At 40.6% G+C, this 13,732-nt stretch overlaps 3 protein-coding genes across 3 annotated transcripts; 2 read left to right on the top strand and 1 right to left on the bottom strand.

The window, feature by feature from the left end:
• Positions 1-722: 722 nt before the first annotated feature.
• Positions 723-2,557, top strand: LOC103439732 (uncharacterized). The gene has a single exon (XM_008378325.4). It carries the CDS (start codon positions 883-885, stop codon positions 2,251-2,253), a length of 1,371 nt encoding a protein of 456 aa, XP_008376547.1. The 5' UTR covers positions 723-882; the 3' UTR covers positions 2,254-2,557.
• Positions 2,558-6,835: 4,278 nt separating this feature from the next.
• LOC103439731 (heat stress transcription factor B-2a-like) lies at positions 6,836-8,468 on the top strand. Its single transcript, XM_008378324.4, has 2 exons — positions 6,836-7,541; positions 7,630-8,468. The coding sequence occupies exons 1-2, from the start codon at positions 7,290-7,292 to the stop codon at positions 8,269-8,271; spliced, it is 894 nt and encodes a 297-aa protein (XP_008376546.1). The 5' UTR covers positions 6,836-7,289; the 3' UTR covers positions 8,272-8,468.
• Positions 8,469-9,207: 739 nt separating this feature from the next.
• On the bottom strand, positions 9,208-13,454 carry LOC103440117 (leucine-rich repeat receptor protein kinase EMS1-like). The gene has a single exon (XM_070824979.1). It carries the CDS (start codon positions 13,238-13,240, stop codon positions 9,347-9,349), a length of 3,894 nt encoding a protein of 1,297 aa, XP_070681080.1. The 5' UTR covers positions 13,241-13,454; the 3' UTR covers positions 9,208-9,346.
• Positions 13,455-13,732: the final 278 nt, after the last annotated feature.

The raw sequence follows: 13,732 nt of genomic DNA, 5'->3' as shown, positions 1-13,732 counted from the left end.
AAAAAAAAGGATCAGCTGGTAGTTTTGTCACGGAAATTCACTCTTTTGAAGTTGGAGAAAACTCACAAAGGCATTTCAACATTCCCTATCCACCATCGTGTGATTCACCAGGGTCAGGAATCGAACGACCCACCCTAGGCTGGTTCGACCTTAAGAAAGATGAGGTTCTACAATAAGACCAATTGGCAAAATGAGACTTGCTTATAAGCACATACAAAGTTTCTCCTCTCATTAATATAAGAATCATTCTAAACATGACTCGAATACTGGAGAATATATTTGTGACTGTGGTCGAATAAGTGACTTGGTCCACCCACTTACCACCTCTAGGCTAACCTTGTGGGCTATTATAATTGGATTGTCATTGAAAAGAATGCTATCCCCCTTCTACAAGCCCAAAGGTAAGGAGCCCAATTACCACAAAACCAAAGTATGACCTTGACAACAACATAGAGTACACAAGGAGCAACAACGGGAAGAGATCCTCTTCAGATCTATTTTGTAAGGATCTTAAAGATTTTCACATTCTAGTCATTTATTCAATATTATGCGATCAGTTTTCATCAGATACTATTTGTGTTTAATTTTAAATAAAAAAAATCAAATAATTTATGACTGTACAATACACGATAAATGAATAAAATGTGAAGATCCTAAAGTGGATCCGGATGGGATCCAATTCCAACAAGAACAAGCATGTAGAGGATCCCAGTTCACTTCAACAACCTCAGAAGAAGTTTAGAAGCCAATCAATCTTAAGATCTCTCTCTCTCTCTCTCTCTCTCTCTCTCTCTCATTGTCTTTCTCTCTCTAACGCCCAAGCATTTGTCCCAACTCCACAGCACTCTCTGGTCTTTCAAAACCCAAACCAACACGTAAACAATGGTCCAATTCTTGATCACCTACAAGAATCTGATACTCCAAATCTTACTCTCCCTCACTCTCACCCTCCTCCTCACCTTTCTCAAAATCCCCGTCTTCTTTCTCCGCGGCCTCCACACCTACATCCACCCCGACAACGTCCAAAGCGGTGTCCGCGCCGCCATCCGCCGCCCCGATGGCCCCGATTCCGCTCCTGGGCAGCCCTCCAAATCCAACCCCGAGCTCAGGAAGCGGTCAAAGTCAAAATCCAACCCCGAGTTCGATGAAAACAATGCTCAGATCTTCCGCCTCAAGCTCGACGAGGCCCACCTCCAAACCCGCCTATATTTCAATGAGTATTCCAATGCCTTCACTTTCTCTTTCGTTGCAATTTCATGTCTTTTGCTTCAGTTGTTGTACTTGAATAACGAATCGGACGATAAAAATTCTGGGTTTTTAGTTAATGGGGTTTTTGTTCCGGTTTTGTTGGGATTTGCCGGTGTTTCTAAGTTGTTGGTTTTGCTTGGTAAAATTGCGTATGAGAAATCCGCTTCGAGGCGGTCCGAGAAGCAATTGAGTGTGATTTTGGGGGCTGTGGGGTTGGTTTTAGGCAATGTGATTTGCTTCACGTTTAGTCCTAAGTTTTTCGATTTCAATTTCGAGTCCATTGATGGGTTTGGGAAGATGTTTGTTGCTGTTTTGATGGGATGCTTTTCGGGTTTTCTATTTATTCCGGCAGTGAAGAGTGCGAGGTGTTTTTGGCTTGGAACTGATCAGATTAGGTCTGATTTGGTAATGCTGTCATGTGATTGGTTTGGCAGAGCTGTTCTGTATGTGAATCATATGATGATTGTGTTGACAGTTTTGTTGTGGATTAATCCCTTGGCTGGAATGTTCGTGAACAAGAACATCAATCGCAAGAGTGGAAGTGCAGATATGTTGTTTGGAAATATCGGATTTTCACCTTCGGATTTTGCTAAATTTAGGGTTTGGTGCTTGCTGGCTACGAGTATAGTACAGATTGTTGCTTTACGCCCGAACATACAAATGTATTTGAACGAGGCATTGCTGTCTTGGTATCAACGGTTGCATGCTAGCAGGGTTCCTGACTTGGATTTCAGTAGGGCTAAGGTGTTTTTGCACAATCACTACTTATGCCTTGTAGTTCTACAGTTCCTTGGACCGCCAGTTTTGTTGCTCCTCTTTCTTGGATTGTCTCAGATCGATGGTATCTCTCCGGAAAATTACCAATACATTTGTAGTCTAGCTCCTTGCTCTGCGTTTGTGAAAGAAGTGGCTCTCTTTATGGCTTGGTGGATCCTCTTTGTTTGGACGATTTACAGTTCAGCGACCATTTTTCTATATCGGCGCTGCATTTTGTACATGTCTTGACGACTTGGATCTGCTGATTCAACCTTCAAATTAATCCTTGAGTTGGACTTTTCACGAATTTTGAGTGAGAGTGTTGTGCTTTGTAACAGAATTTTGATTTACTTAACCTGTGCAATTCTGCCTCCTGGAGGGAAGGGGGAAGGGAGGATCGAACGCATTATCTGGTATATACTTTGGCCTCCTCTGTTTATTTTGTTGTTACATTGATTGACACTCATTTACTACATGTTAGGGTTCTGCTATTGTATTTTATTTTGTAAACGTCATAACTCGTGGCAAATTAGATTCAGTTTTGTGCGTATAACTGAGTCCCGTACAATTTTGATTAACTGGCTGAGCATGTCCCCAGAAATTGTTTGTGAATATGTTTACTTATACACGTTTTGTCCATCAAATGATCAACTGCAATTTGAACAAAACTAGGTAAAATCGAAGCGAATGCTAGGGAAGTTATATGTGTTTGATGAGTTGGTCTCTTGATGCAATGTTTGCGACGAATCCTATGAAACATGTCCGGCTTGTGCTTATTAGAGAACCATGTTTCATAGCCTTGTTGAGCAAGTATGGTTGTTATTATCTTGGAAGTATGTTGTAGCTGTAAATGCATTAAGATTCTATGTATCTTTTGAAAGTTTGCAGGAATGTGATGTTATGGAAAACCATATTAAAAACTAAAACCTGCACTCACGTAGGGTAGATTTCCTCCCGGAACATTCTATATCGTGACGGAAATTCTGTCATGATCAACTAGCCTAACCCTCATCTTGCATTGTGATAAGTTTCATAAGCATGGATCCAATATGGTGGCCAAGATGGAATGTTTGGATGTGAAAGATCCATCACGTTCGTTGCAGTAATGTTAGGGAGACCACATAATTATACCACGTGCTAATACTAAATCCACCAATCATATATCCCGTAGACGGTAAATATTTGTGTAAGATTCACGATTTTTGCACTCCATTTTTGTCATTTGCAGTCAAAATTAAATGCTTTACACTGTTTCTGCTGTCCCAAATGACTAGATTTTGTTTATCTTGCTGATCAAAACTATTCTAGAGTTGTTTTCTTGATGTTTCTAGTCCTCGTGTGTTATGATATGAGTCGAAGACATGATTTCATGCTGTGAACTGGGGATGCAAAATAGATTGATTGCCGCAAATGTTGAAATATGATGATGAGTATTGTATGAAAACCACAATTTGAATCACATACATTTATTGAAAAATAATAACTTACACAGCTTGAAAAATGATTTTTGCACATTTTTTTGGTAAATTTCCCCATCTTGTTCAAAGCCGACATTTGATTTTTCTTTGCTCTGTTCAATTTAAAGGTAGTTTAAAAGCAAAAATGCATGTGGAGGAAGAGAAAGGAGATGTAAAAACCATTTTTTTTTAAAGAATAATGTTATTCACACACTCATTCTTACATCTCACACACTCTTGTTGGCTATTGATATTCTGCAATTCAGTAGATTCAAAATGGCTTTTTCCTTAATCAAAGCATATCAGCTCGCCTTCTTGTTATCCAAAAGTCGGTTGAATCTGGTGGGCCCCTGCCCCATAACATCGAATGAAATAAGTGGACGGGTTCCCTTTCTACAACCCCTTTAATATTGTGTGTGTGTGTATGAGAAAGCAAAATGAGTGTGGATAACACTACCCTTTCTTAATACGTAATGTGACAAATGCGTAATGCATTTTCATTAGTAGGTTGCTCCACAATATTTATTTATCATTTGAAGAAGTTGGGGTTCTATTATAAAACTAATTGACAATATATGGACTAGCGTAATTATTTATAAGGAAAACTAACAAAAAGTCTAAAAAAACTTCCCTATTAACGAAAACCCATTTTTAAAGGTATAGTGAATAGTGACAGTTAAAGGTAAAAATGTGGTTTTTCGTTAAAAGTGAATAGTACTTAAAACTCCCTTATTTATAAGCTTATGCAATGTCTCTTCTCCCATCAATGTGAGATTCATTCTCAACACGTCTTCTCATGTGTGACGAATTTTCAAGCTTAACAAGTGGGCAACACAACGAGGTGACGTACAACATATGTGATCATTTAGCTTCGCACATTGGTCAACCTACTCTAATACTAAAAAAAATATTGAAATTTCATCATAAAACTAATTAGCAATGTAAGAAGTAATCCAACACGTCTTCTCATGTGTGACGAATTTTCAAGCTTAACAAGTGGGCAACACAACGAGGTGACGTACAACATATGTGATCATTTAGCTTCGCACATTGGTCAACCTACTCTAATACTAAAAAAAATATTGAAATTTCATCATAAAACTAATTAGCAATGTAAGAAGTAATCCAACACGTCTTCTCATGTGTGACGAATTTTCAAGCTTATCTCATGTGTGACGAATTTTCAAGCTTAACAACTGGGCAACACAACGAGGTGACGTACAACATATGTGATCATTTAGCTTCGCACATTGGTCAACCTACTCTAATACTAAAAAAAATATTGAAATTTCATCATAAAACTAATTAGCAATGTAAGAAGTAATCCAACACGTCTTCTCATGTGTGACGAATTTTCAAGCTTAACAAGTGGGCAACATAACGAGTTGACGTACAACATATGTGATCATTTAGCTTCGCACATTGGTCAACCTACTCTAATACTAAAAAAAATATTGAAATTTCATCATAAAACTAATTAGCAATGTAAGAAGTAATCCAACTATTTATAAATTCATATAAAATCTCCCCTTCCCTCAACAACTTATTTTCAACATCATTATCGTAACAAGATTGGACTAAAGAAAGAAACATTGACCGCACCAATTACCAAGGAAAAAGCATTTACATAAATTAATTAAATTAAAAAGTGGAGCGGCAGCCATAAGAGGAAGAAGATTGCAGTTTGGTTGCTTTGCTTCTTTACTCCACTTTTATCTTCTTTTTCCTCGCTTTTTTGCCCCACGCGTGACATATTCGACCAGACCATGTGACCGCACACTCTCTCTCTCTCTCTCTTTACCTTTGTTAAGATTAAAGATCATTTCCAATCCAATGGTGACAAATGCACATCACCTAAATATAATTGAGAAAGTTGAAAAGATATGATTGAGAGATGTTTTTTGTGTTAGACATTTAAACCATTACCTGAAGTTATCAATGTTATTATTTTAAATTTTGGAGACATAAATTTATAATAGTACGTGACAATATGTCTATTTATATTATTTATTCAAATGGATCTAAAACCTGAATTTTTAAGTACAGATTGTGGTTAACATTTTATAGTACTTCTGATTTCGTTTGGTTTTGAAAAGTTTAACGAAGGGAGGTTATCCCGTCTTAAAATATGGCATACCGAAAGCTTCTTTGAAGATTTACAAAAAGAGTTTTAGCCCGTTTTTTCGATTTTTACGTATAGCTTACTAAGAGATATGAACAATGCTTGACTACTTAAGGATAAGTAGAAACTCCTACTCAAACTTCTTCATGTTCAAATTACAGAGCTTTGTGTTTATGATCAGAATTGTTCATTTTATGAACCACTTTGTAAATATCATATGGACAAAAAATAAATTAAACATAAGGTTATTTAGTCAATCTATTATTGCAATTATTAGACGGTTTTACTTTTATTAATCCTATTTGTCTGTTTTTATACAATTCAATGACGAAACGATCTTAATTTTAATATTTTTTTTTTACAAATATGAACAGTTCTGATCATAAATACAGTTCTATAAGAGCATCTGCAAAGAAGACTTCAAATTCAAAACATCAAATTTCAATTTGATGGCAGCCTTAACAATTTGACATATTGTCAGTATTTTTCTTCCACCCAACATGCCAAAATATATTGTTTCATTTATGTTTTCTTTTAAAAAAAAATAACAAAAAGTTGGGATATTGATGGTTTAAAAATAATAAAAAATAGTTAAATTTGCTAGCATTTAAGATAAGACAAGTGAAGTGCCTTTGAAAATAGCAAAACTGACATAAAAGATACCTAAATATGCTAGCATTTAATCTCTGACGCCTTGAAGCAATGGTGTCAATTTTGGCATCTCATTTTCCATGTTAACTTAGACCATCTCCAAAGGAAATCTTAAATCCTAAGTGAAATGCAATGTAATCAAATTTGAAGGTATGAGCAAACTCCAACCGATATGTCAATCTTATGTGGATTGACATATGAGTTTTCATATGTCAAATTTGACATGAGAAAATGTGATGTTAAATCATTTTTAATTATTTTTTTGTGTGAGTCTTATTAATGCACCAATTATAGATCTTGAAAATTTATTTTAAATGATTTCTTTTTAAAATAGATCCTACAAATATTATTTATAACAAAAAAAAACATATCGGATGAAAAAAAAAAAAGAAATTCTGACATTACCACCTTAGCCATCAAATTTACATTTGATATTTTTCTTTTGACATCTCTATTGGAGATGCTCTTAACCTTCTTTCTCATGTCAACTTTGTCATCTCGATTGGGGTAAATGATCCGTCATTTGTTACCGTTATATGCTTATGTAGTATTTTTGACATTTCCTTTAAAAACGGTTTAAATCAACAACAAACAGTTTTTCTTTGAATAATCAAGTATGGTTGTTTATTGAAAATCAAACATAATTTAGAATGTCAAAAAATGCAATAATTTCGAAACCATATAAACATGCCATTAATTTCGAAATGGACTGCCAAAAGACAATTCTCACACAAACTTATTCCATCCCTACCAACCGCTCATAAGCCGCCACGTCCACGGAACCGAAGAAAATCTGACCCGGAAGTTTCTCGAAATGGTAAGAGTTTCGTGTGGGTTCCCTCTCCCACTCCCTCTCCTCATCTTCCCAACCTCCCCACCCTATAAATTCCCCCAAGGAACCTTCTAGAACCACCATAAACGATTCCCCCCTTCATTGCTCCAACCCAACTCTCTCCCTCTACTTTCCTCTCTCTCGCTCTCTCTCTATCTCTCTCTCATCGTCTTCCAAATTTCCATGTCAATTTTCCTCTAACGTTAGAGGTGCGGCTTTCGATATGGCTCCGACGCCGGTGGAGCCGACCGGCGAGTCCACGTCCAGCGAGTCGTCGCAGCGAGCTCTTCCGACTCCGTTTTTGACCAAGACGTATCAGCTCGTCGACGATCCCTCAATCGACGACGTCATCTCATGGAGCGACGACGGATCCAGCTTCGTCGTCTGGAACCCCACCGTCTTCGCCAGAGATTTGCTCCCCAAGTACTTCAAGCACAACAACTTCTCCAGCTTCGTACGGCAGCTCAACACCTACGTAAGCATCTTGATTTTGTTTCTTCAATTTCCGGCTATTTTCCGGTTGGAATTTATTAATTTCTGAATGTTTTGTGTTCGAATTTCAGGGATTTCGGAAGGTTGTGCCGGACCGATGGGAATTCTTGAACGATAGCTTTCGGAGAGGCGAGAAGCGGCTTCTCTGCGAAATACAACGCCGGAAAATCAACCCTCCGGCGCCGCCGGTGGCGTCGGTTTGGGCGGTTCCGACGGCAAAACCGATTATTTCCCCGGCGAACTCGGGCGACGAGCAGGTGATATCTTCGAGTTCGTCGCCGATCAGAGCATCGTCGGAGATTATGGACGAGAACGAGAGGCTGAGGAAAGAGAACATGCAGCTCACCAAGGAGCTGGTGGAGCTGAAGTCCCTCTGCAACAACATCTTCACCATGGTATCGAATTACGCTTGCGCCCAATCGGAGAGCGGTTTCCCGGAGCTAAAACCGCTCGATTTGATGCCCGGGAAGCGTTTCCCCGGAAAGAGGGAGCACGAAGAGGAAGAAGAGGCGAGTCCGAAACTTTTCGGGGTGGCGATTGGGGCCAAGCGCGCGCGAGAGGCCCGCGGCGATGGCGTAGAGAACGATGAGACCAACTTGCGGCTTCAGCAACCGAGCGCTAGCGAGGTTAAATCAGAGCCGTCGGATATTGGTCATAAGGAAACGCCGTGGCTGAAGCAGTGCCACATGGCTAATCAGAGGGTGTGCAATTGATCATAAGTTAGAAGCAACGGTAGATATTATATATATTATATGGAGTTGTAATAGAAGAACCAGGATTGAGGCACGTGTTAAAAATGGGTTCACGTGCGTAGTCAACCTCCAGGGGCCCATTCCCTTCAAGAAGTTTCTTAGACTTTCTACTCTTTTAGCTTTATGAATTTTGGAAATAACACTTTTGTTTTGTCCTCCGCCTTTTGATTTTGCATGATATTCCACATGGAATCTGATCAAATGTTCCCCACTTCCCACAGAGACAAAGAAAAAGCTGAAATAATAAGTCTACTAGAAATTAAGTTGGGAAAGACCATACCCAAAGCAACCAATCAATATGAAAAATCTGATCAAAATTCTTGTGTTCATCGGTAATATAAAATTATTTTATTTTTGCGGCACCTTATTTTTCAAATTTTCATTGAGTTTCGTGTTTAAATATCTAGCTGACTAAACATCGTTGAATTTATGTCAATTTTGGTGTAACATCGTAATTTAATGTAACTGGATATCGAAACTTACAAGTAAAGACTAAATCGTGGTGTGTGTTGATTGAAGCCTACAAAATTGAGTTTGGGCAAATTCAACAAAAAACGATGAAACTCATATTTGAGTAGTTCATCGTAATTGAAGATGGACTATAACATATTTTCGGTCTAGTGATTAAAATATTTGTGTCGATGGAATTATTGATATTCAAATTGAGTTGTATTTGATGAAATGATGAAAATTGGCTCAAAAACGTGAAAATTTAAAATGAAACTTTAAGGAATTTATCGTTATGTTAATATAGCGGTTTGTCAATATTTAACCATTATGTTGGAAATATTGAAGAAATTTATCGTTTTTGGGCGAAATTTAAGAGTTTCTTATCTTTCTCCAAATTCTCCGATATTGCTACGAAAAAATCAATGTACAGAACACATGAAAACTAAATGGTGCTTAATTAAACAACTCCAGCTTTTGATATGAGATTAGCAGACTAATTATACCATTAGTTTATAAGCCCTACGTCCCTTCCTAATTAGTTTACATCATCATTGTTATCAAATTCTTTGCCATAAAACTCTACATTTTACTCGTCATTAATCCCTTTGAGAAACTTGAGCACTTGAAGCATTGTAGGCCTCTGAGCTGGGTTATCAGAGACGCACACACAGGCAATCTTCAACACTTGAACCATCGTGCGCTTCGAATCCGCGTCAAGCACCATCGGATCAAGAACATCAGCAGCCTTCCCCTTCTTCAGCATCTGAAAAACCCACCCCACTAAATTCCCGCCTTCCAAATCTTTGAAATCGGGTCCGGTTGGCTCTTTCCCTGTCACCAACTCGAGCAGTATCACACCAAAGCTATAGACATCTCCCTTTGTGGTAGACCGCCCGCTCTGTCCATACTCAGGTGGAATGTAGCCAAATGTTCCGGCTATATCGGTGCTAATGTGAGTCTCACAGGCATTGATCAATCTTGCAAGTCCAAAGTCTGCAACTTTGGGTTCAAAGTCTTCGTTGAGCAAGATGTTGCTGGCTTTGATATCCCTGTGGATGATATGGGGGCCGAATCCATGGTGAAGAAAAGCCAGGCCGCGGGCTGCACCCGTTGCAATTTTGAAACGTCTGTCCCAGTCTAGGCCTTCAGGATCTCCACTCCGATTTCTCAGCCAAATGTCGAGGCTCCCATTTACCATATACTCATAAACAAGGAGCTTCTCCTCGCCAAGAGAACAGTACCCGAGTAATGGAACGAGATTTTGGTGGTTTACCTTCCCCAGGGTTTCCATTTCAGCCATGAATTCTCGATGTCCCTGAGTTTTATACTCATTTAGCTTCTTAACCGCAACGGCTTTCCCATCTGACAACGTGGCCTTGTACACGGTTCCAAAGCCTCCATCTCCTATTATGTTTGTCTTGCAGAAGTTGTTGGTGGCTTCAAGAATGTCAACTAAAGTTAGCTTGAGAAGCGGCTGCTGAGACATGGCAACGTTGATGCTCAGAAGCTCCTTTGATCTGCTGCTACTGAGAAAATAATGTTCCATGAAACTAGTCAACCTGGTTTCTTCATCTTCTTCAGGATCATGCCGGCTGCTTCGGGTGATCCATCTTACTACAGCATAAGCTGCAACAATAAAGATTAGAGCACTTCCAACTACAATAGCAGCGACTCCCTGGGCATTAAACAATGCTAATTCATCAAAACTCTTGGCATGGCAATCCAAATCTTTACTTCTCCCACACAGTTTCTTGTTACCGGCAAGCGATTTTTCTGACAGGTTCCGGCAAATACCACTATTAGGAAGGGGCCCTTCCAACCTATTTTCCGCCAAGTTCATGTAAAACAGATTGATGAGGCTGCAAATTTTCTCTGGAATCTGTCCAGAGAGCTTGTTACTTGAAACATCAAAATACTCAAGTTGCACCAAATTCCCAAGGTCTGGAGGAATCTCTCCTTGGAACGAATTTGAATGAAGATCCAAATCCGTCAAGTATGACAGATTACCAAGAGAATGGGGCAGCACCCCATCAAAGAAATTATTGCTCAAGTTCATCTTTTCGATCCTCCAAGCTATGGTATTCGAGAACAGCTTATCAACTCCACCATTAAGGCGGTTCTCCTGAACATACAGCCCCACGAGATTCTGCATGCTTGACAGCGATGAAGGAAGCTCGCCATCTAGCTTGTTTGAGCTTAAATCCAAGTGAGTTAGCTCTTTCAATTCCCCAAAGCTCACAGGTACAGAACCAGATAACTTATTACCAGTCAAATTAAGCTTCACCAAGCTTCCTAAACGACCAAAGCTTCCAGGGATGGTACTCGTAAGCTGGTTATTTCCCAGATTCAAGCCTTGAAGCTTCGGCGAATCACCAAACTCAGGAGGAATGGAACCACTGAGCATGTTCCCAGACAAATCCAAAGTTGTAAGGTTTGTTAAACGAGCGAGGGACCTTGGAATTTCACCAGAGAGCAGGTTGTTGCTGATCAAAACATCCACCAGAATAACACAGTGACCCAAATCTTCAGGTATTGCACCCGACAACCTATTGTAGGACAGATCAAACACTCCAACATGTTGCACAAAGCTCAAAACCGGGATATTTGCTTGTCGAAAATACAACGATTTTTTCAAAGGAATTGAACCAGATAGATTGTTGTGAGAAAGTACCAGACATTGCAATTGGCTTAGCTCTGCCAGCTCCGTTGGGATAGAGCCGCTAAGCTGATTGTTTCCCAGATCCAATGTAGTAAGACCGGTGCACTTGCTAAGCTCCGCCGGAATGTTCCCTTCCAGAAGATTCGAATTCAATATTAGAACAGAAAGGCTGCTGACATTTCCGATCTCTTTAGGAAGTTTTCCTGTCAGGCGATTGTTACTGAGGACGAGCCTTTCCAAGACAGCTGCCCGACGAATCTTATTCGAAATTGAACCGCTCAGCTGATTGTTCGAAGCTGTGAACTCCATCAAATTCTTCGAATTCCAAAGACTTTTCGGTATTGTGCCCGTGAAGTTGTTCGAATCAAGGTCGATCACCATGAGTGGAAGCTCCGAAAGGTAATGAGGGATTGCGCCGGCAATCCGATTGTTCACCAAGTTGAGCTGCGACAAGTTCTTGCACTTGACAAACGTGCTGTCAATTGTTCCCGAGAGGTAATTGCTATCGAGATCAATCTCCAAAAGCGAACCCGCATTGCAAATCTCTTCCGGAATCGGACCCGTCAACAAGTTATTGCTCAAGCTAAGTAACCTCAGCATAGAGCAGTTGCCAATCTCCGGTGGAATTTTCCCGGAAAACAGATTGCTCGAAAGCAGAAGCGATTCGACTTGCTTCAATTTTCCGAGCCAGGAAGGCAAGATGCCCGAAAGCTGGTTCTTTTCAGTGGAAAAAGTCATCAGTGGAAGCTCAGAGAGCTCTTCAGGCAACGGCCCCGAAAGCGAATTGAACGAAAGCATCAAAGTCGTCAAACTTTTACAGTTCCCTAGCTCAGCAGGAACAGACCCATTAAGCTCTGTGAAAACCAAAGCGAAAATGCTCATGTTCTGCAACTTCCCTACGCCTTTTGGGAACGAACACCTCAATGGGTTGTACGAGAGGTCAATTTTGGTCAACGATTCCAGCTTAGAAATCTCTTCCGGCAACGGCCCTGTTATGGAACAGGAAGCAGCGTCCAAAATTTCGAGCCGCGAAAGCTCTCCGATTTCGCGGGGCAACGGGCCGGAGATATGATTGTTGCCAATGTAGAGGTCCGTGAGATTCTTCAGGCTACCAATTGACGGTGGAATTTCCCCAGAGAGTGAATTGCGTGATACGTCCATGGAAGCTATAGATTGAAGCTTTGGAAACAGGTCAGAGGGAAGAGAACCTGAGAGGACGTTGTTGCCCAGGTCCAGGAACTTCAGCCGGGTCAAATTTCCAATCTGGGTCGGAATTTCTCCATAGAAGTCATTACTGGAGAGCTCCAGGGTTTGAAGTAGAGATAAATATCCCAGCTCCGGCGGGATTTTCCCGGTGAAAAAGTTGGTTCCGAGCTTCAGGGTCTCCAGCTCAGTCAACTCCGCGATTTGGGTCGGTATTTCGCCGGAGAGCTGGTTACCAGTGAGGCAGAGGTGGTTTAGGTGTTTGAGGTTGAGAATTTGAAGTGGAATTTTACCGTGAAGTAGGTTGGAGGAGAGGTCCAGCACGGCGAGGTTGGAGAGGGAGAAGAGGGAGGGAGGGAGCGGGCCTCTGAGGGAGAAAGACGGGAGGGCGAGCACGGTGACTCGGCCCAATTGGCAGGAAACGCCGACCCAGTCGCAGTGCGAGGCGGAGGGCCGCCACGAGGAGAGAACTGCGGGGTTTCCGAGGACGGTTTTGAAGGAAAGGAGAGCTTTCCGTTCAGGGTTTTGGACGTTTTGGCGGGAAACGCCATTGGCGAGTAGAATGAGGGACTCAAAAACTATGAAAATAACTAAAAACAGAGGCTTTATCGACGCCATGAAAGGGCAATTTGAGAAGAAGAAAGAGGGGTCGGAAGCTATGTTTTTCAGAGAGAAATGGCGGTGGAGAGAGGGGCTAACGGGTCATTTCACAAGCGTTGAGAAGAAGCTTGGACGCCATAGCTTTTCTCTGCGAGTTGAGTGTTTGCCAAGGAGGCCATAAAAGATCGAAGACGAGGACGACGGAGTGTTATTAATTCGGTCAGGAGAAGATTTGCACCGCTCACGTGACTTGTACTCTCGTAACGGCGATTCTGTTAAATTTGCAAATGATCCCCTTTTGTGACCCACATATTTCTTGAATTTATGTTCTGACCGCAATATGTTTCCTAGATTTAACATATAGATCCACCAGTGTCCTACTTTGTGCTACTTCATAGAATCCAGCTTTTGTCTCTTTTTAGCTTCTTTTGTATTTTCAAATGGAAAAGGATCCAGCGACCAGATCATTTTCTTAGGGATCTTAGAGATCTCGTAATCTCATCTCATCAT

This window comes from Malus domestica, chromosome 07, assembly GCF_042453785.1.
Source record: "Malus domestica chromosome 07, GDT2T_hap1".
NCBI lineage: Eukaryota > Viridiplantae > Streptophyta > Magnoliopsida > Rosales > Rosaceae > Malus > Malus domestica.
This window is presented reverse-complemented; position numbering and strand designations above follow the sequence as displayed.

What these genes read in the sequence shown, in the direction of transcription:
- LOC103439732 (XM_008378325.4), top strand. Translation starts at nt 883, where the DNA reads ATGGTCCAATTCTTGATCACCTACAAGAATCTGATACTCCAAATCTTA.
- LOC103440117 (XM_070824979.1), bottom strand. Translation starts at nt 13,240, where the DNA reads ATGGCGTCGATAAAGCCTCTGTTTTTAGTTATTTTCATAGTTTTTGAG.
- LOC103439731 (XM_008378324.4), top strand. Translation starts at nt 7,290, where the DNA reads ATGGCTCCGACGCCGGTGGAGCCGACCGGCGAGTCCACGTCCAGCGAG. An exon ending in TACGGCAGCTCAACACCTAC is followed by an intron (nt 7,542 to 7,629) that starts GTAAGCATCTTG and finishes TTCGAATTTCAG; the next exon opens with GGATTTCGGAAGGTTGTGCC.